The sequence below is a fragment of the Microcaecilia unicolor genome, chromosome 2 (assembly GCF_901765095.1).
Source record: "Microcaecilia unicolor chromosome 2, aMicUni1.1, whole genome shotgun sequence".
In the NCBI taxonomy this organism is placed as follows: domain Eukaryota; kingdom Metazoa; phylum Chordata; class Amphibia; order Gymnophiona; family Siphonopidae; genus Microcaecilia; species Microcaecilia unicolor.
The window spans coordinates 544658950-544683684 of NC_044032.1; the positions used below are offsets into that span (position 1 = coordinate 544658950).

A 24735-nucleotide genomic window follows, 5' to 3' on the forward strand; every position below is an offset into this window, starting at 1 on the left:
AAGCAAAGTATCCAAATTATCCACCTTTTGTATCCAAAGTTCTTTCAGTTTTAATGGATCAATTGCACCTCTAAAGGTCTTAGGTAACTTGGAAGCAAAACCAATGTGTTTCTGAAATATGGGTATTGAAAGAGATCAAATAACAATCAGACCAAGGGACTGGACACTGTGAAATAGACACAGAATGGGTATTTAGAAAATTTACATCCCCCCAAAAAACAACCAAAAACCAGGAAATGTCCTGCAAGATGAGTAACAGAACCTCACACAAGTTAGAATTTAAGACGGATTTCAGTGTGAAGGCTATTCTGTGCTTTGCTAAAATCAATAAGCCACCTCCTTTTTGTTCAACACGGGACTTCACAAAAATATTATAACCCTCAGGACAAAGTTGATTAACATGGTGTCCGCATCATATAACCAAGTCTCTGTTACATATAACAAGTCAGGACAATAGGTGTCAAGTAAATCTCTCAGAACTTTAACTCTATTCTTGACTGATCAGGCATTCACAAGTAATAAAAAATAAATTTGGGGACTGATGATTAAAAGAGACCTTTGACTCCTGAGTCAAAGTATGAGAAGGCTTTCTATGTGGCTTAGAGCCTGACAATGGGCCATATCTTACCCTTCCCAAGATCACAAGCATAGCACTCACCGTCTTAAAAACACCTAAATTTTGCCAGGACTCCACCCGAATTCCTCTGGCATTGGCTTCCCATTCAAATGCTCATGGGGGGCTATAGGAGTATTTACCTGAGATCTCACCTTTGCTGGTCTTGGCCTATACAAGCCATTATTATAACAATATGGATTTTACAACTTGGCCTGTATGCATCAGTAACCAGTTTTGTCAAAGGAACATTAGTGCTGAGCATAGCATGATGACGTCATCCAAGGACATATTCTGTGTTGCAAACTGGCTGCTATCTCCTGGGAAGATTGGAGGAGAGAAACACACATGGCTCCAGGAGCATGTGAGCAGACAGGGAGGTTTGCTTGTTGTTGATACGAGAACAAAGGCTCGCTTCTTGACAATGAAGCTGGCTGGACATGATTACACCATCTGTGATTGGTCCACAGGTATCATCTGACCCTTGGATACCAAAATGTTTGGACTCAAGAGGAAAGAAGAGAGGGGAGATGGCCGGAAGACTTGCAGGTGGATAGAAGGCTCTGAATGAGCTTGAGACTGATTTTCCTAAACACCAGTGAACTGCATACCTTGTAACAAATTCACAAGGTTAGCTCAGCTACCATATACGGCCTTATCTAAGACTGTGCCTTCTGTATCCAGAATTCAAATCTCGGACTTTATTCCTGGACGGACAGACTCGCTGAGAGACTTCAGCTTGAGTCTACGAGGAGGAATCCGCTTCTCTACCATTGGAAGTCTGCCACAGACTGCAGGGTGATACACCAGGATTTACTGCCTATGGTCATGGGGATAATTAGTTCTTTGCTTTGTCTGTGACAGATGGGTTATGTCATGACTGATGTCTATGAATTTAGCTGCTAATGGTATTTTGCATAAGACGTGTGGTGTAACTTCTAATGCTAATCATTAGGATATCAGTATTGTTATTGGTTGTGTAATCACTCATTTAGTTAGTCCATTAGGAAAATCATATTCCATTGTCTATATTTTGGGTGATAATATATTTTTTATAGCAAGTTATTGTATTTTGCTTGGCATTTTGCTTCACAACTATTTCTATATATATAAATTTCTTTACATAATAAATAATAATATATATGCCATCTGTGGCATTGTTCCTTTTTCCAATAACTAGCTAGTCATTGAGATAGAGGTACGCTCCACTAGACACAAGTCCAGAATAATTGCTATTTAGTAGTGTTCTGACAGCTAAGTACCTCTGGAAACCTACAGGGTAGAGCCAGAGCTGGAACTCGCAGAAAGGTAAAGGCTGAACTGGAAACTAGCCGCTCAATCAGAACATAGTTAGTGATGGTAAAATGTCCAGCACTGATCAGGCAGGAAATTAGAAGCAAAGCATTGATAAAGAAGTCTAAAAGAGAATATGAAGAGAAACTACCTGCAAAGGCAAAAACTCAGTAACAAATCTTTTCAGGCACCTCAGAAGCAGAAAGTCTGTGAGGTGAACCATTTGGTGGTGGTGGGGCGGGGGTGAGTGTTAGATCATCAAAGAGTAACAGGGGCACTCAGGAAGGACAAGGCCATAGCAGAAAGGTTGAATTAATATATTTGCCTTGGTTTTTACTGAAGATGTAAGAGATCTACCTGTACCAGAGATAGATTTCAAGGGTGATGATGCAGAGGAACTGAAAAATCTTTGTGACCCTGAACATGTACTGAGCCAAATCGACAAATTATGAGTAGTAAATTACCTGGGCCAGATGGTATACACTCCAAGGTACTGAAATAACTCAAATAAGAAATTGCAGGTCTGCTGCTAGTGATCTGTAACCTGTCAATAAAATTATCCGTAGTACCTGCAGATTGGAGAGTGGCCAATGTAATGCCTATTTTTAAAAAGGAATCTGGGGTGATCTGGGAAATTAGAGACGGTAATCTTGATGTCAGTGCCACGCAAAATAGTGGAAACCATTATAAATAATAAAATCAATACATAGACAAACATGGTTTAATGGGACAGAGTCAACGTGAATTCAGTCAAGGAAAGTGTTGCTTCACCAATTTGCTTCATTTCTTTGAAGGTGTGGATAAAGGTGAGCCAGTTGATGCACTGTATCTAGATTTTGAAAGTCCCTCATGAGAAACTCCTGAGAAAATTAAAAACCAAGGGATAGGAGGCAATCTTCTGTTGTGGATTAGGAATTGGTTGATGGATAGAAAACAGAAGGTAGGGTAAAATGGCCAATTCTTGAGAAGGAGGGTAAATAGTGGAGTGTCCCAGGGGTCTGTACTGAGACCAGTGCTTTATCATTTATTTATTAATTAGTAAAAAAAAGGCCCGTTTCTGAGAGCAATGAAACGGGCGCTAGCATGGTTTTCATCGGTAGTGTGTATGTTTGAGAAAGTGTGTGTATGAGAGTGACTGTGTTATGATTGGGGTCTGAACCCCTCTCAAACTTACCTCTTTCCTGGGGGTCAGCTTCTTAGCTGGCTTCTGTTTCTTTGTCTGTCCTTTCTGAGCTGGCTCTGTCTCTCTGTGCTGGCAGCTTCCAGCAGCAGGGCTCTAACTGTTTCACTATACTGCACCTGTGTGGGTAGTCTGAGTTGCTCTAACTCTCTTTGGGTGTACTGGCTTCAAGTGTTTCACGGTGTTGCATTGGTGTGGGTTGGGCCTCTATGGTTTTCAGTGTGCTCTCTGGGTTAGTGTGCTGTTGCCTGGGTCTAGGGAGTGTGACATCATCAGGGAGGGCCTTGATAAGGAAGTGGGTTCTTTCCTTCAGGGCCTTTGCAACAGTGGCGTTTGCTTCTGGCTACTTGCTTTAGGTCCAGGTTAGTTTAGTGCAGTGTGCACTTGTGACTTGTGTGTTTGACTTCCCTGTTTTTCCCTTTTGTTACGGTGTGTAGCACTGCTGTTAGTGCAGTGCTGGAGTTTGGTGCTGGGAGCTCCCTTGTGAGTAAGTGTTTAGGAAGCACCTTTTGTTGTTGGGGTATTTGGCTTTCCTGCTTGTTTCCTTGTGCTTGCCCCGCTTTTCCTCATGACCTGTGGTTAGCTGCTGTAGCTGGGTGCTTTGGAAGCACCAGGGTGAGAACCCATGTTTAGCTGCTGCAGCTTGGTGCTTAGGAAGTACCAGTGTTAGGTCTGGCATTTGTCTTCCCTTCCTTTTCCCTTGTGGTTTCCCTGCACTTCTGTTAGTGTAGGGCGTAGGGGCACCCCTGTTAGTTTCTGTCAGGAGCACTGCTGTTAGTGGAGGGCTTAGGAGCTTTTCTGTTGGTGCTGGGCTTAGGAACACTTTTGGTCAATTTAGGAGTTAGGTGCACTTCAGTTACAGCTTGTTCTAGTCCTGGTCCCTGTGTCGTCCAGTAAGTCCTGCCGGCTACTCGAACCCATGAGCTCAACTCTTGGGGGGCTTAGTAGCTAAGTGCAGGTGAAGCTGTGTGGACCAGTCCAGTGTGCTCCAGTCCCGTGTTCCAGTCCTGTGTCCTCCAGTCTGGGGGACCAGTCCAGTGTGCTCCAGTCCAGTGTGTTCCGGTCCGGTGTGTGTTCCAGTCGGGTGTGCTCCAGTCCAGTGTGTTCCGGTCCGGTGTGTGTTCCAGTCCGGGGGATTGCAGTCCAGTGTTCCAGTCCTGTGTTCCCCAGTCCGGGGGATTCCAGTCCATGTGTTCCGGTTCCCTGGGCAGTGCCTGCAGTCCCTGCCGGTGTGCTTACCCAGTGTTGGTTGGTGGGTTTTGCCTGCTGCTGTCGCTCCTCGTCAGCAGCCCAAGGGCTCACGTTTGCTCCAGAGCCCAGCCCCGCGGACTCTGAACCTGAGAACCTGACAGACTGTGTGAGAGAGACTGTGAATGTGCGAGTGTGTGTGACATAGAGTGAGGCTGTCTGTGTGAGTGTGTGTGTGAGAATGAGAGTGTGTGTGTGAGAAAGAATGTGAGTGTGCGTTTGATATAGACTGTGTGTGAGGGAGAGAGTATGTGTGTTTGAAAGAGTGTGTGTGTGTTTCTGTGTATGTGTGAGTGTTTTAAGCAGGTGGTGCATTCCCCTCCCCTACCGTGCCCCCTCCTCTCACCGCCCCAGTCACACTCCAAGTTCCAGGCCACCCTCCCCCCCTCAGAGTGAGTGTATGTGTTTGAAAGAGTATGTGTGTGTATATGTGTGAGTGTTTTAAGCAGGTGGTGCATTCCCCTTCTGTGCTCCTCTTTCTCCCCCTCTGCTCACCGTCAACGTTCCAGTCTGCCCTCCCTCCTTCCCCCCCTCTTCACCCCTGCCCCCCTCTTCACCCAAAGCCCTCCTCCCTCCCTGTTCTTTGCTCCCAGGCACTGAATGCAGCATCCAGGCATTGATTGTGTGCTGTGTTGCTGCTTCTCTCTCCTCTTTCTGTCCCCCTAGGAGCACAGGTACCAGGAAGTTGTTTTGAACTTCCTGTTCCTGCGCTCCAGGGCCAGTGAGAGGAGAGATGAGTGGCTGCAGAGCAGACAGCCGATGGCTGAAGGCTGCCTGCGTTTCAGTTTTTTTTGTTTTGTTTTTAAGATAAGCGGAGATCTTTGAGTGGGGAGGGTGGATATGGGAAGCGGCGACTTCAGGGGGTGGGGTTGAGAGGTGAAGCGGCGAACTCGGGGGGGGGTGGAGTTTGAAAGAGGCGACCTTGGGGGGGGGGGGGTGCATAGCATAGGGGAAGCAGCGATCTCGCTCATGGGCGGATGGAGAAGGGAAGCGTCGAACTGGGGGGGGGGGTGGAGAGGGGAAGCGGTGACCTCGTGGGCGAGTGGAGAGGGCGGGGAAGCTGCGTACTTGGGGCGGGGGTGGAGAGAGGAGGTGACGAACCTCATGGGGAGTGGAAACAGAGCTGGGCTTCCTTGATTCGTCGACTGTCTTTGCTCCGCCCTCGTCATCACGTTGTGACGCGAGGGCGGGGCAGACACTTAAGGCCAAACCGTATATCTCGGGCGCCTCAAGTTCCGGCTTGAGGCTTCATTCGAACGTTGGAGGTGCCTTTTATATATATAGATGATCTGGAAATGGGAATGAGTGGGGTGATTAAAATTGTAGATGACACAAAACTATTAACTTTGAAATGCATGCAAATTGTCATAAATTGCAAGAAGATCTTAGGAAGTAGAAAGACTGGGTATCCAAATGGCAGATGAGATTTAATGTGGAAAAGTACAAAGATTTTGAGACACTCAAGGAAGTTACATGGAAATACTTAAAGTCCATAGTTTACTATTGAGACAGACATGGGGAAACAGTCACCTTTTGTCACTGGGATCTGTAGCATGAATGCTGCTACTATATGGGAAATCTGTCAGGTACTTGTAACTTGAATTGGCCACTCTTTGAAGCAGGATACTGGGTTAGATGGACCATCAGTCTGACCTAGAATGGCTATTCTTATGTGCCAGAGAATATGGAGGAGCCATATGCAATTGTCACTAAACCAGGAGAAAACAAGCAATTCCTGACTAAATTGTGTGCACAATTGATAACTCCTTCCTAGTAGAAGCTGTTATGGTGTTGGAAATATATGACAGGCCTACAAAAGAACTGTTGACTGATTCCTCTAATCCAGATGTGACAAACCTTTTAGTTTTTGGAGTCCCCAAATCTGGTTCTGGACCCTCTGTTATCCCCATACCAAAGAGGTCACAAACTGGATTTTGTGGCCTATTCCAGAGACTGTAGATTTACAGCGCTAGACCATTTAAAATGGGAATCACTGATTTGATCAGACCAATTCTCTCTCTCATTTTATCTAAAGTTGTTGTTGTTTTTTTTTTTTTTAACATACAGGCATACTCTAGTAAAGAGTTTGAAATTAAACTTAATAGGAGAAGAGTGGACCCACTGAGTTTCTGGAAAGAAATTTCACTTAAGCTATGTCAAGACCATAAAAACCATGAGTTAGAAATATGGGATGATGCAGCACGTAAAACCTTGTACCACTAAACAACTATGTAGATGACTGGAACGAACCTGGAGAACAAAAAGGTGACAACCAATCCTATATGGCCTAGAGATGAGAAAAGATCTATAAGACTCAGATAGAGGAGGCGAAAAAAGCTTTTTTTAATTCAAATAAGAAATTCAAGCAACTCTTCAAAAGCCCTTTTTAAAATTTTTGAAAATCTAACAAATGCAAATCCAATATTCACAATCCCAGAAGCATCACACCATGTGCAGAAGACCTGGCATAACATTTCCAGGCTAAGGGGTACAAAATTAAAGACTCCATTGCTGAAGTCTATTTAGATAATCTGACAGAGTTAGCTTCATACTACCACAGAAACAATATTCCAGCAGATAAAATATGTGAAACTTTCGAGGAAATCGCTTCTATTACAGTCTCGAAGACCCTTGCTAGACTTTAAAAAAAAATCTTGCCTTCAAGACATATGCCTGTCATATCTGTTGAGCGTGGTTCCAACACACATCTTGCAATGGTTAACCGCCTTCGTTAATAAGATACTACAATCTTAACACCTTTAAAAAAGTAGATAGGAGCAGATTTATCCAAAATAGAAAAACACCCAGTCGTGAGCATACCATCGATGGCTAAGCTTCTGTAATCTCTGGTAAATGAACAGCTCCAACATTTCTTAAGACTCCTTCAACATCCTACATAAAACGCAATAGGGCTTTAGATCCCAACACAGCATAGAAACACGGCTTCTTGCCTTCACTAACAAAGTTAAGACAATTTCTGAGTAGAGGCCAACAGGTCATTTTACTACAGTTTGACATCTCGAGAAGCATCTGATGTTGTGAATCACTCAATATTCATTTTCCTGCTAAATGAGGTAGGCATTACTAGGAAAGTGTTGAGCTGGTTCGAATTATATCTGAAGATCAGATCATATTGTGTTAAAGGCAAGAATGATAAATCAACAAGCTGATGTCTGGGATACGGGGTTCCCTAGGGCTCACCGCTCTCACCTTCTCTGTTTAATATCTGAGTTCGCTAGGAAAATACTTGTTAGTCAGGGGGATCACTGTATTATTGTACATAGATGATGTTCTCCTTTTATGCCCATTACTGAAAAAGTTGGGCCGACACTTTAGATTCCATTAGGCATCAGATTTCTGTCATCGATGGCTGGGCACCAAAATATTTCCTGAAACTAAACAGAAGTGCAGGGGAGGTACTAGCAAAAAGAGGACTAATGACTTATGAGGATGTCCGTGAGTAATCGCATTGGTAATGGTAAAATCCAGCAGTACAGCGGAGCGGTGCAATTCCAGAGACAGAGAATTCGCACCAGGGATCTGAAGTCAATTACCTCTTCATAGAAAACTGAGTGACAAGTGAAGGTGTGTAGAGGTAACAACTGAAACCAAACAAGCAAAAAACGAAAATACTCTGGTTTGGGAAGGTCAGTTCACTTCCAGCAATGTCAAAAACACTGAACACAGGACAAATCCTAAAAATAAAAGACCAATCAAGGGTATTTGGTGAAATTCCAGATTCAGGTCTGAGATTTGATAAACAAATTAATGTCCTTAGCAAAAGATTCAGACAACTAAGAACAATCAGATAGCTATTTCAAAAGGAGGACTTTAGGATTCTAGCATAGGCAGTTTTGCTAGCACAGTTAGACTACTGCAATTTGTTATACCTTCGGATCTCAAGCAAACTGCTCACCCATCTACAGCTGATGCAAAATACTGCTATTGGGATGGTTTGTGGACTGGGTTGCTTCGACAGCGTGTCATCATCAATGGGTGACCTCCACTGGTTGCCAACTGATCTGCGTATACATTTCAAGGTACTCTGCTTAATTTAAAAACCTGTTTTTCGGATTAAATTCAGAGGGGTTGAGCGAACTGCTTGCTGTGTCATCCCCTAGCACAACTCTGGATTTTCTCAGAATGCTGAAACTAGGATCACTTGGATCACTATTTTACTGTTACAGAGACACACTTAGAAGTAAAGTTGCAGGATCCAAGGCGGAAGACTCATTTAGATCTGATGATAGTTGAACGGTGGAGAAGTGCCATAAACAGACTGCAATCACTGACAGAAGATCAAGCTGTAGTCGAGGTGCAGCCAATTGCCAACAAAATGTCCAAAATGAGAAGAATCAGAGGCAGATTCGTTTGGAGAGCCAAGAAACAGCATCAGCGATCGAGATGTGGATACATAGATACCAAGCTTGGACAGGGAATTCTGTTGATCTCTTACTACCTACTGGTAACAGAGGTCCCATATGTTTGGTCAAAAATGGCACATGTTGCCTGTTTGGAACTCATGTCACCAGCATATCATCAGAAAGTTCAATTTCAGTTGCAGGACATCATCAGAAAGTTCAATTTCAGTTGCAGGACAAACAATTGAGGAATATAGAACAGAACTGAGCTCTGGCATTTAGATGGTTTTTTATTTTTACATAGTTTGAAACTATTGTTTTCTCATCGTTCAAGTTAATAAATATGTTTTCCTTGCACATTTAAGAAAGTTATTCTTATTGTTTTGTGTTAAGTTTTAACAAGTTATACAACGCATTTTATGTTTTGTTTGAATTTACAAAGGTGAAGGGGAGAAAAATTTATTTATTTATGCAATCTTATATCCTACTATTATACAAAAACAAGTTTTGGTTCAAAGAGGCTTACAGTTTACATTCTGGTGGAGTTACAATAGTGTTGGGCAATATTCAGAGGGCATCTATAGTTTGTGTAGTTATTCATAGAGTTTTTGAAGACAGATTTAAGCAGAAAAGGTAGTGGTAGCTCTTGTGTTCAACTGTAGAGTTTTGGTGATAACTATTCATACAGTTTTTGAACACGTAGATTTGAAAGCAAGGCAACAATATCTTTGTAATTAGCTGTAGAAAATTTTGAAGAGATAGGTTTTAATTTCTTTTCTGAATTTGAGGAGATTTGTGATGCTTCTTATGGTTTTTGGCATCAAGTTCCACCATTTGGAACACAGGTAGCTAAATCCTGCTGTGTAGATAGTTTTGTAGATGCGTTTATGAGGTTGGGTAGATGTAAGAGTAGGTAGTTTCTGTTTTCTAGGCTAGCATTTCTTGAGGATAGTTCAATCATGTTAAGTATATATTCGGGTGCCATTCCGAATAGTATCTTGAAAATTAGGGTACTTGCTTTGAAAAATATTCTTGCCTTGACTGGTAGCCAATGTAGTGTTTCAAGCAGTGGGGTTGCTCTTTCATACTTTGATTTATTGCTGCCGAGTTTTGGACTGTTTGCAGCGTGTTTTCTTTGCACCCTACATTTGCTGCACTGCAGTAGTCTAGTTGCGATAGTATCGTTGATTGGACCAGTATCCGGAAAGATGATGTACGGAAATAGTCTCTTTCTCTTCTCAGTTTCCATAGTGTTCTGAAACATTTTGATGTTACTGCCGATATTTGATTGTCCTGTGTTAGGTGTCTGTCAAGAATGATTTCTAGTATTTTAAGCTGTGTTTCGATGTGGTATGTTTGTTGATTGATTGTGAATTTTTGGTAGGATGTGGGGTTGTGTGGGCTGGACAGTACTAGGAATTTGGTTTTGTTTCTGTTCAGTTTGAGTTTGAAAGTTGTTGCCTACTCTTCCATGAGGTCCAATCCCTTTTTTTATTTTGTCCTATATGTTTGTAATAATGTTTTGGTGACATCATCTGCATATATAAATGGGTTGAAACCCATTAATTCCAGTTTTTTTCTGAGTGGCGCCATCATTATATTGAACAGTATTGGTGATATTGGCGATCCCTGTAGTACCCCGCACTCAGAGATCCATAAGGTTGATGTTTGGTTAGACATCTTTACAATGTAGGATCTGGTCTTTAGGAAGCAATTGAACTATGCTGCCACTGCACTGATGATTCCTATGTTGTTGAACAGTGTCATTAGTGTGGGGTGGTCTACTAGGTCGAACACAATTGACATGTCGAATTGTAGTAGCAATACGTTTTGTCCTTGGCATATTATGCTTCTGAATTTTGTTATCAGGGTGGTTATGACCGTTTCAGTGCTGTGTTGTGGTCTGAAACCCGATTGGGATTTATGAAGAATTGAGAATTTTGTCAAGTATTCAGTTAGTTGATGTGTTACTAGACCTTCCACTGTTTTGGTCACTAGTGATATTGAGGCTACTGGTCTTTAATTTGTGATATCGCTGATCTTGCTGGTCGTGTTTTTGGGGAAAGGTGTGAGTACTATGTCGCCTTTGCCTGTTGGAAATTTGACCTCTTTCAAACATGTATGTCATGTGTTTGGTGAGGTACTCGATGAACCACTTTGGTGGGTTTTTCATCATGTAGTTGGGGCCTTTTTCAAGTAGGCAGTATGCATGTGTGTATTCAGTCAACAGTGTCTTCTTTACTGTGTCTAGTTGGGGTGGTTTAAGCGTAGTCCATATTCTGTCTGCTGCGGTGTGTTTCACAGTTCTGTGACGTTTATTTGAGATTTTGAAAGGTTTGATCTTGTGTTTATTATTTTGTTATGCAGAAGCTGATAAAGTTAAGGTGGAATTACTTAACAAATATTTCTGTTCTGTGTTCACAGCTGAAGGACTGGGAGCAGGGCCGCAGAAGACAAACACAAGAATGAAGGGGGTAGTAGTCCCTGAATGATTTTCAGAGGACAGTGATCATGAGGAGCTGGGTAAACTAAAGATGGACAAAGCAATGAGGCCAGATGGCATACATCCAAATGTACTGAAGGAACTTAGGGAAGTTCTAGCGGCTCCACTGGCTGACCTTTTCAATGCTTCTTTAGAGTCAGGTGTGGACCCAAAGGACTGGAGAAAAGCAGATGTGGTCTATCTCCATAAAAGCTGAAGGAAGAGCTTGGGAACTACAGGCCAGTAAGTCTGACTTCTGTGGTAAATAAATTAATGGAAACACTTTTAAAACAGAGAATAGTAAAAGTTTTGGAATCCAGTGGATTACAGAACCCAGGGCAACATGGTTTCACTAGAGGCAGGTCTTGTCAGAAAGATCTGATTAATTTCTTTGACTGGGTAAAGACCAGAGAGTTGGATCAAGGGAGAGTGCTAGATGGTATATTATTTATTTTGTTACATTTGTACCCCACACTTTTCCACTCATGGCAGGCTCAATGCGGCTTATATGGGGCAATGGAGGGTTAAGTGACTTGCCCAGAGTCACAAGGAGCTGCCTGTGCCTGAAGTGGGAATTGAACTCAGTTCCCCAGGACCAAAGTCCACCACCCTAACCACTAGGCCACTCAAAGCCTTTGACACAGTTCCACACAGATGAGTAATAAACAAACTAGTGCCCTAAGTATGAGCCCTAAAGTGACTGACTGAGTTAGGAACCAGTTGAATGGAAGGTGACAAAGTAGTGGTAAATGGAGGTTACTTTGAGGAAAAGGAAGTTACCAGTGGTTTGCGACAAGGTTTGGTTCTTTTTAACATTTTTGTAAGCGAGATTGCTGAAGGGCTATCTGATAAGGCTTGCCTCTTTGTGGATAATACCAAAATCTGTAATAGGGTAGACACCCCTGATGGTGTGGATAACATGAGGAAGGCCTTAACGAAGCTAGAGGAATGGTCTGGAATTTGGCAGCTTAGATTTAATGCTAAAAAAAAAAGCAGGGTCATGCATTTGGTCTGAAAAACCTGAATGAACGGTACAGTTTAGGAGGTGAAGAACTTTTGTGCACGAAAGAGGAGCAGGACGTGTGTGATCGTTTGCGATGATCTTAAGGTGGGCAAACAGGTAGAAAAGGCAATTGCAAAACCTAGAAGGATGCTTGGGTGCACAGGGAGAGGAATGGCCAGTAGAAAAAAGGAGGTGATGATGACCCTGTGTAAGACTCTATTGAGACCTCATTTAAAATACTGTGTACAATTCTGGAGACTGCACCTTCAAAAAGATATAAACAGGATGGAGTCTGTCCAGAGGGTGTTTACTAAAACTGTCACTGGTTTTCGTCAAAGCGTATGGGGACAGATTTAAATATCTCAATATGCATTCTTTGGAAGAAATGCAGGAGAGGGGAGATAAGAGACAGACATTTTAAATACCTATGCAGAATAAATGCACAGGAAGCGAATTGAAACGAGGGGGAAAGAAAGCTTTCAATTGAAAGGAAACTCTGAAACAAGGGGGAATAAGATGAAGGTGAAAGAGGATAGACTTAGAAGTAACCTGAGGAAATACTTCTTCACAGAAAGGGTGGTGAATTCGTGGAATGGCCTCTCAGTGGAAGTGCTGTAGATGAAAACAGTATTTGAATTCAAGAGAGCTTGGGACAAGTATACAAGATCTCTAAAGGAATGATAGGAAAAGTAGATGAAATGGATGGGCAGATTGGATAGCCATATGGTCTTTAACTGCCTACATTTTTCTACGTTACTAAATTGGAATCAAGTCGTTCAGATCATCAAGTTCCACTAGTATTTATTTTATTTTTGTTACATTTGTACCCCGCAATTTCTCACTCATGGCAGGCTCAATGCAGCTTACATGGGGCAATGGACGGTTAAGTGACTTGCCCAGAGTCACAAGGAGCTGCCTGTGCCTGAAGTGGGAATCAAACTCAGTTCCTCAGGACCAAAGTCCACCACCCTAACCACTAGGCCACTCCTAGTGCTAACACAGTACCTGTTCTAAAATACATTGAGAAATTGACATATTGTATATGTGCCGGTTATGTGTGGTTCTAGCACATAAAATGCATATGTCATAAGACAACATACATGTGTACTGGCCAGAACACACATGTTTATGTCAGCCATTAAAGAAAAATACATGTCTATTTTACCCTAAGTTGTCACAGAGCCCAAAATCCTTTTCCAGTTTCACTTTCAGGGAAAATAAACCAGTGGGGGATTCAGAAGGCAATCTCCCCTAATCCCACCAGTGGTGTACTGGTCAACACAAGCACTTTTCTGAAACTTAGACATCCTAGTTAGCAGGTGTAAATCTCAACATCTATGTAGACATCAGGGGCCAAAAATTCTACAAATAGCACTGAAAAATTGGTGCCAAAAAAAATGTGCTAAGCACTATTCTATAAACGGCACTGAAAGTTAGGCACTGTTCATAGAAAATGTTAGATCCGAGCTCGGCGCCTAACTTTAGACTCATGGATTTACACTAAGTAAACCCTGTCAGATCCCCCTTATTCTATAATAGCGCACATAAATAGTAGAAATGCCCCTGATCCGCTCATGACCCTCCCATGGCCACACTCCCTTTTTGGAGCCATGCATAAAATTTACGCGTGGATTCCCACAACTAAAATGTGCATGAAAATATAAATTAATGCAAATTAGTGCCGATAATTATTAGCACCCAATCATTGGCACTAATTGGCCCAATATTCAATTAAATTGTGCACGCAAATTGGGTACGCAATTTTAAGCGCCATTTCATAATTTCATTGCAAATGCACATTCCCCTTCTTAAATGGGGAATACACATTTGTTTAGTTCTGCCCTAGTCCAGTCCAAAACATGCTCAGAATCTGCCCCCTTGCCATATGCATATTTTTGAGTTTTAGATGTATATATCCCATCTATGTGTTGGGATATTCATATTAAGACCTCTAAAATGATCACCCTTATGTTTCTCTGGTGATGGCCTTGTAACTTCTAGCTCCCAAGAGGGTACTGGGAGTGTGCTGTTTGGGGGAATGTGAGAGCAGGTCTTGCTGGGGAAGAGGAAGGGTAAATTTGCTGGGAAATATATGCATGTGTGTGGGTAAGTGTAGAGAAGTGCCACCATTTTGCTGCTCTTCTCTAGCCTTGCTACTCTATATTTATTAAATTTATTACATATTTTAGTATACTACTCTTTACATCATCATCAGAGCAGTTTATAACAATAAAATATCAGTTAAGCAGCAAACAGCAGTTATGTAGAAATGGGGAAATGGTAGAACCAGGGGTCATAAGTTCAGGTTACAGACTGAGAGGAGCAATATCAGTAAACACTCTTTCAAGGAAAGGGTGGTAGGTGCCTGGAATGCCCTCCCAGAGAAGGTTGTGAAGACAAAACTGTGAAAAAATTCAAGAATGCATGAGAGAAACAGAGGATCTCTATATAGAAAAAAGATGGAATCCAAACTTCAATGACCTCATAGATGAAGTGAGCTTTGATGGCAATTTCAGAAGTTGAGAAGTAAGATGATCTGGGTTCTCTAATTGGCAAAGACATATTAAGATCAGGGCTGGAGTGGGTTTTGATGGCAACTCCAGTAGTTGGGAAGTAGGACCGGTGTGGGGCAGACTTCTATGGTCTGTGCCCCAGAATTGCCAAGGACAGATAGAAATTTTAAGTATGCCAGTGTTTAATCATAAAGAAGCAGAACCTATGCAGAATGACAGATATAATTTTGGCCACATTGTTGGGCAGCAATAACCTTGTTCATTATCTGGACACATTGTTGGGCAACAATAACCTTGTTACATTATTTTTTTTCCTAATCTATATACATTTGTTTCTTCATATTTCTGCTCTGTGTTCACGGATGAAAAGCCAGGGGTAGGGATGCAGAAAGCAAAGGCTAAAGAGGAAGGATGTAGGTTAGACCAAGACCCATTTATGAAGGTCTGTGTTCGTGAGGCGCTAGTTACACTAAAAGTAGACAGAGTGATGGGGCCTGATGGGATACATCCGAGGGTGCTCAAGGAACTGAGAGAGGTTCTGGCAGCTCTGCTGACTGACCTCTTCAATGCTTCCTTAGAAACTGGAGTGGTCCCAGAGGACTGGAGAAGGCGAATATGGTTCCTCTGCACAAGAGTGGAAGTAAGGAGCAGGTTGGGAATTACAGACCTGTCAGTCTGACCTAAGGTAATGGAAATGCTACTAAAGCAGAGAATTGTGAGATTTCTTGAACTGAATGGAATGCAGGACCCAAGGCAGAATGGCTTCACTAGTGACAGGTCGTGTCAAGACGAATCTGACTGACTTCAACAGGACCAAACAGTTGGACGTGGGAGAGGAGCTTGATGTGGTATACTTGGATTTCAGCAAAGCCTTTGACATGGTTCAATGGAAGGAGACAGAGGGTAGTGGTAAACGGAGCTTGCTCTGAACAACGGAATGTGGTCAATGTAATACCACAGGGATTGGTTCTTGGGCCGGCTCTTTTTTACATCTTTGTGAGTGATAATGTGGAAGGGCTGTCTGGTAAGGTTTGTCTCTTTGCAGATGATACCAAACTCTGCAACAGGGTGGACACCCTGGAGGGTGTGAATGACATGAGGAAGGATCTAGCAAAGCTGGGGGAATGGACCGATATTTGCAGGGTCATGCACTTGGGTCGCAAGAATCTGAGGGAACAGTACAATATAGGGGGTGAAGAGCTTCAGTGTACAAAGGAACAGCAGGACGGGGGCGACTGTGTCTGATGACCTGAAAGCTTCTAAACAGGTAGAAAAAGTGACGGTCAAAGCCAGAAGGATGCTTAGGTACATAAAAAGAGGGATGACCAGCAGGAAAAAAGGAATGATAGTGCCATTGTATAAGTCTCTGGTGAGGTCTCAGTAAAGTACAGTGTGCAGTTCTGAAGACCGCACCTACGGAAAGATATAAACAGGATGGAGTCAGTCCAGAGGGCGGCTACACAATTAGTAAGCAGTCTTAGACACAAAAAATATAGGGACAGGCTTATGAACCTCAACATGTATACGCTGGAAGACAGGAGGGAGAAAGGAGATACAATAGAGACGTTTAAATATCTCAAGGGCATTAATGTACAGGAAGTGAGCCTTTTTCAACTGAAGGAAAGCTCTGGAACGAGGGGGCATACAATGAGGTTAAGAGGGAACAAGCTTAGGAGTAATCTAAGAAAGTATTATTGCACAGGAAGGGTGGTGGAAGGGTGGAATGGTCCCGTTGTGGAGTCTAAGACTGTGTCAGAATTTAAAAAGGCATGGGATAAGCATGTGGGATCGCTTAGGAAAAGGAAGAGTTAGAGGTTACAGAGGATGGGCAGACCAGAAGATTGGAAGGTAGCCCATTTAACGCCGATATTTTAAAAAGGTTCCAGAGGGGATCCAGGAAATTATAGACTGGTGAGCCTGACGTTGGTGCCGGGCAAAATGGTAGAGACTATTATAAAGAACAAAATTACACAGCATATTCAAAAGCATAGATTAATAAGACAAAGCCAACATGGATTTAGTGAAAGGAAAACTTGCCTCACCAATCCATTGCATTTCTTTGAATATGGATAAAAGCGAGCCGGTTGATATTGTGTATCTGGATTTTCAAAAGGCGTTTCACAAAGTACCTCATGAAAGACTCCAGAAGAAATTGGAGAGTCATGGGATAGGAGGTAGTGTCCTATTGTGGATTAAAAACTGGTTAAAGGATAGAAAACAGAGAGTAGGGTTAAATGGTCAGTATTCTCAATGGAGAAGGGTAGATAGTGGGGTTCCCCAGGGGTCTGTGCTGGAACCACTGCTTTTTAACATATTTGTAAATGATCTGGAGATGGGAGTAACTAGTGAGGTAATTAAATTTGCTCACGACACAAAGTTATTCTAAGTTGTTAAATCACGAGAGGATTGTGAAAAATTACAAGAGGACTTTACAAGACTGGGCGTCTAAATGGCAGATGACATTTAATGTGAACAAGTGCAAAATGATGCTTGTGAGAAAGAGGAACCTGAACTATAGCTATGTAATGCAAGGATCTACGTTAGGAGTCACCGACCAAGAAAGGGATCTCAGTGTCATTTTTGATGATACGTTGAAACCCTCTGCTCAGTGTGCTGCAGTGGCTAAGAAAGCAAATAGAAAGTTAGGTATTATTAGGAAAGGAATGGAAAACAAAAGTGAGGACGTTATAATGCCTTTGTATCGGTCTATGGTGCGAACGCACCACAAATATTGTGTTCAATTCTGGTCACCACATCTCAAAAAGGATATAGTGGATATGAGGAAAGGCAGAAGTGTCTAGGGCTCTTCAGCTTGGAGAAAAGACGGCTGAAGGGAGATATGATAGAGGTCTATAAAATAATGAGTGGAGTGAATCGTTTGTTTACTCTTTCCAAAAATACTAGGACAAAACAGTAAATTTAATACGAATTGGAGAAAATGTTTCTTCACTCAACGTGTAATTAAACTCTGGAATTCGTTGCCAGAGAATGTGGTAAAAGCAGTTATATAAGCGGGGTTTAAAAAGGTTTGGACGGCTTCCTAAAGGAAAAGTCCTTAGATCATTATTAAATTGACCTGGGGAAAATCCACTGCTATTTCTGGGATAAGCAGCACAAAATGTATTGAACTTTTTCAGGATCTTGCCAGGTATTTGTGACCTGGATTGGCCACTGTTGGAAACAGAATGCTGGGTTTGATGGACCTTTGGTCTGTCCCAGTGTGGCAATACTTATGTACTTATGGATGGGCCATTTGGCTTTTACCTGCTGTCATGTTTCTATGTTTCTAAAGACAGATGCATATAGATGAACAAATTGAATGACCCCCCCCCCCCCCCCCCCCCAATAAGTGCTAACACTTTTGTTTGAAACGTTTAAAAAGGATATTTAGGTGAAAAAACCCCCAAATCTTAGGAAATTCAAAGATCATAGTTTTTCACAATAATTATCCACAGGAATACCAACATGGACAGTATAAGGAAAGCTACAATAAAACTCATAAGATGAAATGTTTTATTTACCTTGTAAATTCAAGAACATTTAACATATCATATTTTTCTTCTTGGCCAAGCTGCAAAAAAAAAAAAAAAGATAATTGTTGATGGCATCTAAAAAATAATGAGAACAGTAAACTCAAACAATTTTTGCATACTGTAACTAAAGAAAGTAATAAGCCACAAGCAGCTGTGCTAAATATTAGAATGTGTAAGAACAGTGAAGTAAACAAAGTATTGGCATATGGCATAAATAAAATTTAATGCAATTAGAAAATGCATAATTTGTAAGAAAATGTAATTTTAAATTGGCTTATGCCATAAAATAATTACAAGCCTTAAACAGTACAAACGAAATACACAATAATGACCTCCTTCCAAATATCTTAATGAGTTCCTAGGTATAGAATTTTATCAGTCAACAGGAACATTCTTGTTTCATTTGCTCAGTGATCCTTAACTTAGGAGCCCTTGATTACATGCCCCTCCGTCTGCAGCCTCAGCTCTGCACTCCACATCTTACATTTCCCACTCTAATAGACCTATCTCCTCCATCAGTAAAACCCATATTAACCAAGCTTCTGAAAAAGTGCATGAGGAAAATAAAATAGCACCTGCTCTGAGGCAGTGGCTTCAAAGAGCGTGTTTCAATTAGAGCATGGAGGATCAAATGCCATGCTATTTAGTGCATGCAAACTAAGTCCTAATCTGCATATTATTTTCTCTTAATTTACATGTGCACCTTGAAATACCAGTTTAGTGTGGACACTAGGGCCTGCATGCATAGCAAGTGATTTAGCATGTATACTAGATGTAATGCAAGGTTCCTAAGGAATTCTCTGCAAGAGAATGGGTGTTAGATATATACAGCAGTGGTTCCCAATCCCAAACCTGTCCTGGGGGCAGGGGTCCCCCCAGCCAGTCAGGATTTCAGGATATCCACAATCAATATTCACAATAGAGATTTGTGTGCAACGCTCTTCATGAATATTGGGAGTATCTTGAAAAGTCTGGCTGGGGAACCCCCAGAACAGGTTTAGGAACCACTGGTATAGAGTGTGGTCCTTTAAGGGAGAAAGAATACACACTGCCAATGGAGCTCACAATGATTTCCCCTGGAAATCAATACAGTGCTAGGGGCAGGGCAGAGGCAGGCCTGAGAAAATAGGTGCTCTAATTTCATTTGAAAATCCCCATGCCTGTTTTTCGTCAACTTAGTCCCATATACTCTGAACCTGAAAAGGCAAAGACTCGGTGCCGAATTAACACTATATTGGGCCCTAGGCACACATATATTTGTGGGCCCCCTAACAGAGACCCCCCCATCTCCTAACAGAGACCCCCCATCTCCCACCATCATTTCAACTCTCCAGAAGCTGCAGGGAAAGTGCAGAGACTAGCTGTGGGTATGACAGCAGTAATAGCAGGGCGGGTGCTAGGGTTTCTGGTGCCCTCCTGCAGCTTATTAGTCGGGGCCCCTACCCATTCAGGGGTGGGATCACAATGGCTCCACCCCTACTGTAGTCACACCCACAGTAACCACACCCCTTTTACCAGCCTTGACATCATTGAAAATATTTCACCGGTATAGAAGAAAAATAACTGTTTTTTTTTTTCATTATAAATAATTTCTGTAAGCTGTTATAGCTCTAGTATACCCAAAATGACACAAACCGAATTAGCATACAGAACAGGAATTAGGAGAACAGACAGTCTTTCCAAATCTGAAAAACAATGTGTTATCAAAATCTCAGAACCTAACAGATCCCTTATTCAGATACTTGGCCTTGCAGTCACACATGCAGAACAGAGATAGCCCCTCTTCAACTTCTTCAAAAATTAACCTGAAATCCTAAGAAGTTAGACTCTGCATGCAGCACAATACCAGAAAAACAGAAAGAAACACATTGTTATACGTTGCAAAATAAGACAGCAGATGTAAATTCTCAAAGTGGACATATTCCAAACACTAAAATGATTTTTCTACCTTTGTGTCTGGTGACTTTGTTTTTCTGATCATGCTGGCCAAGTATTTGATTCTGCTGCTATCTGTCCTCTTAACTCCATTTCCAGGGCTTCCTTTCCATTTAGTTCTTTACTTTCCTCCTTTCTTCTTCATTTCTTGCCCTACATCCATAAGTAAAAGCTGGGTCCTCTGCAGACTTGACTGGAGGAGGTATAGAGTGGATCTAGCTTTTGCCTATCTTCTCCATCCATGTGCAGTTTTTCTCCTCTCTTCCTTTTCCCTTATCTCATCTCCTTCCTCTCTCACCTTCCTCCATCCATGTCCAGCATTTCTTCTCTCCCCTTCCTTCTCCACTATCCATGTCTAGCATTTCTTCTCTCTCCCTTCCATTTATGTTCATCTCACTTCCTCTCTCTTCCCTCCCCTCCATCCATGAGCACAATTTCTTCTCTCTCCCTTCCCCTCCATCCATGTGCATCTCCTTCCTGTCTTCCCTCCCCTCCATCCATGTCCAGAATTTCTCTTGCCCTCCCCTCCATCCATCCATGTCCAGCAACTCTCCTCTCTCCCCTGCCCTTCCCTCCCCCATCCACCCATGTCCAGTAACTCTCCTCTCCCCTGCCCTCCCCTCCATCCATCCATATCCAGCAACTCTCCCCTGACCTCTACTCCATCCATATCAAGCAATTCTCCTCTCTCCTTTGCCCCCTCCATTCATCCATGTCCAGCAACTCTCCTCTCCTCTCCCCTGCCCTCCCCTCCATCCATCTATCCATATCCAGCAACTCTCCTCTCTCCCCTGACCTCTACTCCATCCATCCATATCAAGCAATTCTCCTCTCTCCCCTGCCCCCCTCCATTCATCCATGCCCAGCAATTCTCCTCTCCCCCCTGCCCTCCCCTCCATGTCCAGCGATTTCTCCTCTCTCCATGGGCCCTGCCCCCCATGTCCAGCAATTTCTCCTCTCTCCCTGCCCTCTCCTCCCATCCATGTCCAGCGATTCTCCTTTGCCCCTCTCATCCATGTCCAGCGATTTCTCCTCGCTCCTCTGCCCTCCCCTCCCACCCCATCCATGTCCAGCAATTCTCCTCTGCCCTCCCTTCCCACGTCCAGTGATTCTCCTTTATCCTCCTCTCCCATCCATGTCCAGTGACTCACCCCAGCCCCCACCTGCCCACCCTCTTCTCCACCAACGTCCCCTTTTCGTTCCTGCCGCCCTACGTGGTTTAAATCTTTTATTTTACCTCAGTCACAGTGGCCGCGTCATGAAAGCACTGCTTGTCTCTAGTCTTCCCTTCATTCCCTCTCAGTGTCCCGCCCTCGCAGAAAGAGGAAATCACATCAGAAGAAGGCGGAGCACTGAGAGGGAACGAAGGGAAAGCTATAGACGAGCAGTTCTTTCACTGATGCGGCCGCTGTGACTGAGGTAAAATAAAAGATTTAAACCCCCCAGGGCGGAGCAGGAACGAAACGAGGGCTGCCAGGGAGCTGAGGTAAGTGGCGGTAAGCATGGCTTGTGGGGCCCTCCAGAGGTCAGCGCCCCCTGCCATGCTTACCGGGTTCCGCCAGCCCTGAGTAATAGTTTGTGAGTGAGCATGGGGACTAAGTAAGCACATGCTTTGAATGGAGAGGTGCCAAGTTACCCAGTTCCAGAAGGGAAATTCTGAGCCAGTCCTGGATTTCTACAACCTTACCCTGGTACAATATAGGACCAGAAGTGTTGATTTCAATTGGTGATATCACACTACAAATAGAATATTGACTTAGGATCTAAGTTGAAAAATAGGACTGGCCAAACAGTCTCCCTCCTGGATCTGGGAAACTTGGCAGGTCTGCAATAGTGGGATGAGAACCAGGGAAGCTGGGCAAGTCATTTCTTTCAACAATTTCCTCCCCTCCCTTCCTCCAGCCCAGAACACTCACTGGTTCCACTGGTTCTCTCTATAGACCTTGTACAGAGCTCAGGTCAGCTCCCCCCCCCCCCCCCCCCCACAGACCTTACTCCCTCGTCCTTCCAGTGATTAGAAGCCTTCCCACTGGCTGGATTCTACCATTGCTTCTGCACTGGAAGGGGGGGGGGGGGCACGAAGAGGTAGTGTGTTAAACAGACCAATATCCACACAATTAGCCATCCTTCTGGCTTTTACACAGATACTGTACAAATGTTTAGATTTTGGAATAAATCCAGACATTTGGCAATCCTAGCCTCCTGAATCCAGAGCACATCTGACACAGCCCCCCCCCCCCTAAATTTTTGTGCCTGAGGCGCATGCCTAGTTTGCCTATGCCTTAATTCCAGTGTTGCCAGGTGGGCGGTTTTCCGCGACCTGCCGCGGGAAATTTTTGCCCGCGGTGGGTTGTGGTTTTTTTGGCTTGTTTTGGGGTCTTTCGCGGTTTTTTCGTGGTTTTTTCGGGCCGCGGGGGGTGGGGCTAGTGGCGTTTTGGGCGGGGTTAGTGACGTTCTGGGCGGGGCCGATGACGGGGAGGCGGGGGCGGTGACGGAAGAGGCGGGGCCGATGACGGTGGGGGCGGGGTTGATGACGGCGGGGGTGGGGGTGTCAGGGGCGGGGTTTGACTTTGGGCGGGTTTTGGGCTGGTTTTGGGCTCGTTTGGGTGGGAAAAAAATTTTACACCTGGCAACCCTGCTTAATTCAGCTCTGCAAAGACTGCCTGCCTGTAATGGCATATCTCAAAGGAAAGCTCCAAACTAATTTTTTCTTATACATCACCTTGCAGGCCCCAACTAATATCATCATCCATTTTTTATGTAAAACCTCTTTTCTACAGTTCAGTGCCTAGACAAGAGTATGAAATAATTGCAGGCCTGTAAACACAGAAAGTTCAATGAAAATTACCATTAAATCTTGCTACTGAGAGAATGAGAGGCTCATTTTCAAAGCACTTAGCCTTCCAAAGTTCCATAGAAACCTATGGAACTTTGGAAGGCTAAGTGCTTTGAAAATATGCCTCTAGGTCTTCTTAGGGCTTTTTTTTTTAAATTCTTTATTTATAATTTTCTAATTTTACAATCACATAACATGACTGCAAAAGCAGTAACTGAATTTTACAAAAAACTGAAAAAGAGATATAAATCTAGGAGGTGTAACCTCCTCTAGGTAAATACTTTCATTTATTTAGTCCACTATTTAAGTGAGGCAAAACATAATGCAAAAATTCAAAATAAGAAATACTATAAACATAGGAGCAGGAGAACTACTAAGCCCACAATTGAATTTAACAGCATTAGCCTACAGGATTGTTCTGATTAGAACAATTCTCTTCCTCCATAATGGCAATAAAACTTTGCATTTTCTTTGGATCAGTAAACATATAGTTAACAGAGTTAAGAGAAAGAAAGCATCTGCAGGGAAATTTCAATAGAAATGTTCCTTTCAAAGTAAGAGTCCTCTGCTTTAAACCCAAAAACTCACACCTTCGTTTCAAAATCTCTCTGTTTAAGTCTGGAAACATTTGTATTCTGGAACCAAGGAACAATGCCTTCATATGTTTAAAGTATAAACGGAAGATGTTATATCTATCAGATTCAAACACAAATGATACCAAAAGAGTGGTGCGCTCAGTAATTACTTCAAGGGAACTTACAAGAAATTCAGTTAGATTCAATCCCTGTTGCTGTTGTGTTGAAGTTCCTTTTCCTGTAATATATTGAGCCCGGGTAATTGGAGGATATGCTTCTTTCGGAATAGCCAGAATTTCATTAAAGTATTTCTTTAACATATCGAGAGCCGATATAATTGGAGATTTTGGGAAATTAAGCAGTCTTAGGTTTAATTTTCTGGCATTACTAGTAAAAAAGGCCCGTTTCGGAAACAAATGAAACGGGCGCTAGCCAGGTTTTCCTCGTAGTGTGTATGTTAGAGTGAGTGTGTGTGTGAGAGTGACTGTGTGTGAGAGAGAGAGAGATTGAGTGCTTGTGTATCTGTGTTTGAGTGTGTGTGTTTCAGAATGACTGTGTGCGAGTGCGTATGTTGGACACAGTGAGTGACAGAGACAGAGTTTTCCGAGAGCTACAGTGTGTTTGACAGAGCGTCTGGTTATTACCCCCCCCATTCGTACTTTTCCCTTTTGTTGGGCCCCCTCCGTTTCCTCCCTCTTTTCCCCTCTCTTGCCTTCCCCCTCCCCATCTGTACTGAGTGAGTGTGTGCCCCTCCCTCCCCACCTGCTTTTCCTTCTGTTAAGCAGTTCTGTCTTCCTTCCCTAATGTCCTCCTCCTCCATGCCAGCATTCTGACTTCCTTCTCTGATTTCCTCCTCCTCCATGCCAGCATACCCTCACAGACAGAGCTGACCCTGTTGCTATGAGATTAGGTTGTGTGTGTTGATGTCGGTTACCGAGGGTGGCTCCGGGATCTCGGTGCAAGTTGTGTTTGTGTGATGCTCTCTTTACCGCCCCGCCGTCGACGTCATCGCTTACCGAGGGGGGCTCGGGATCTCCGTCCAAGTTGTGTATGTGCGACGCTGTTTGTTCCGCCCTGCCGTCGACGTAATCGCGTGGTGACGTGAGGGCGGAGCTACACGTCCCTCTCCGGTTTGTTGGGTTTTTTTTGGCGTGCCCGCTACT

The 24735-nt window shown here is 43.2% G+C and overlaps 1 protein-coding gene across 1 annotated transcript in view; it reads right to left on the minus strand.

Moving 5' to 3' along the window:
* The window catches only part of ATP8A1 (ATPase phospholipid transporting 8A1), a 649985-nt gene that overhangs the window by 253794 nt on the left and 371456 nt on the right, over nt 1-24735 (minus strand). Inside the window, 1 exon segment of the mRNA XM_030191344.1 lies at nt 18215-18264. Within this exon segment, the coding sequence (XP_030047204.1) occupies nt 18215-18264 (50 nt within the window).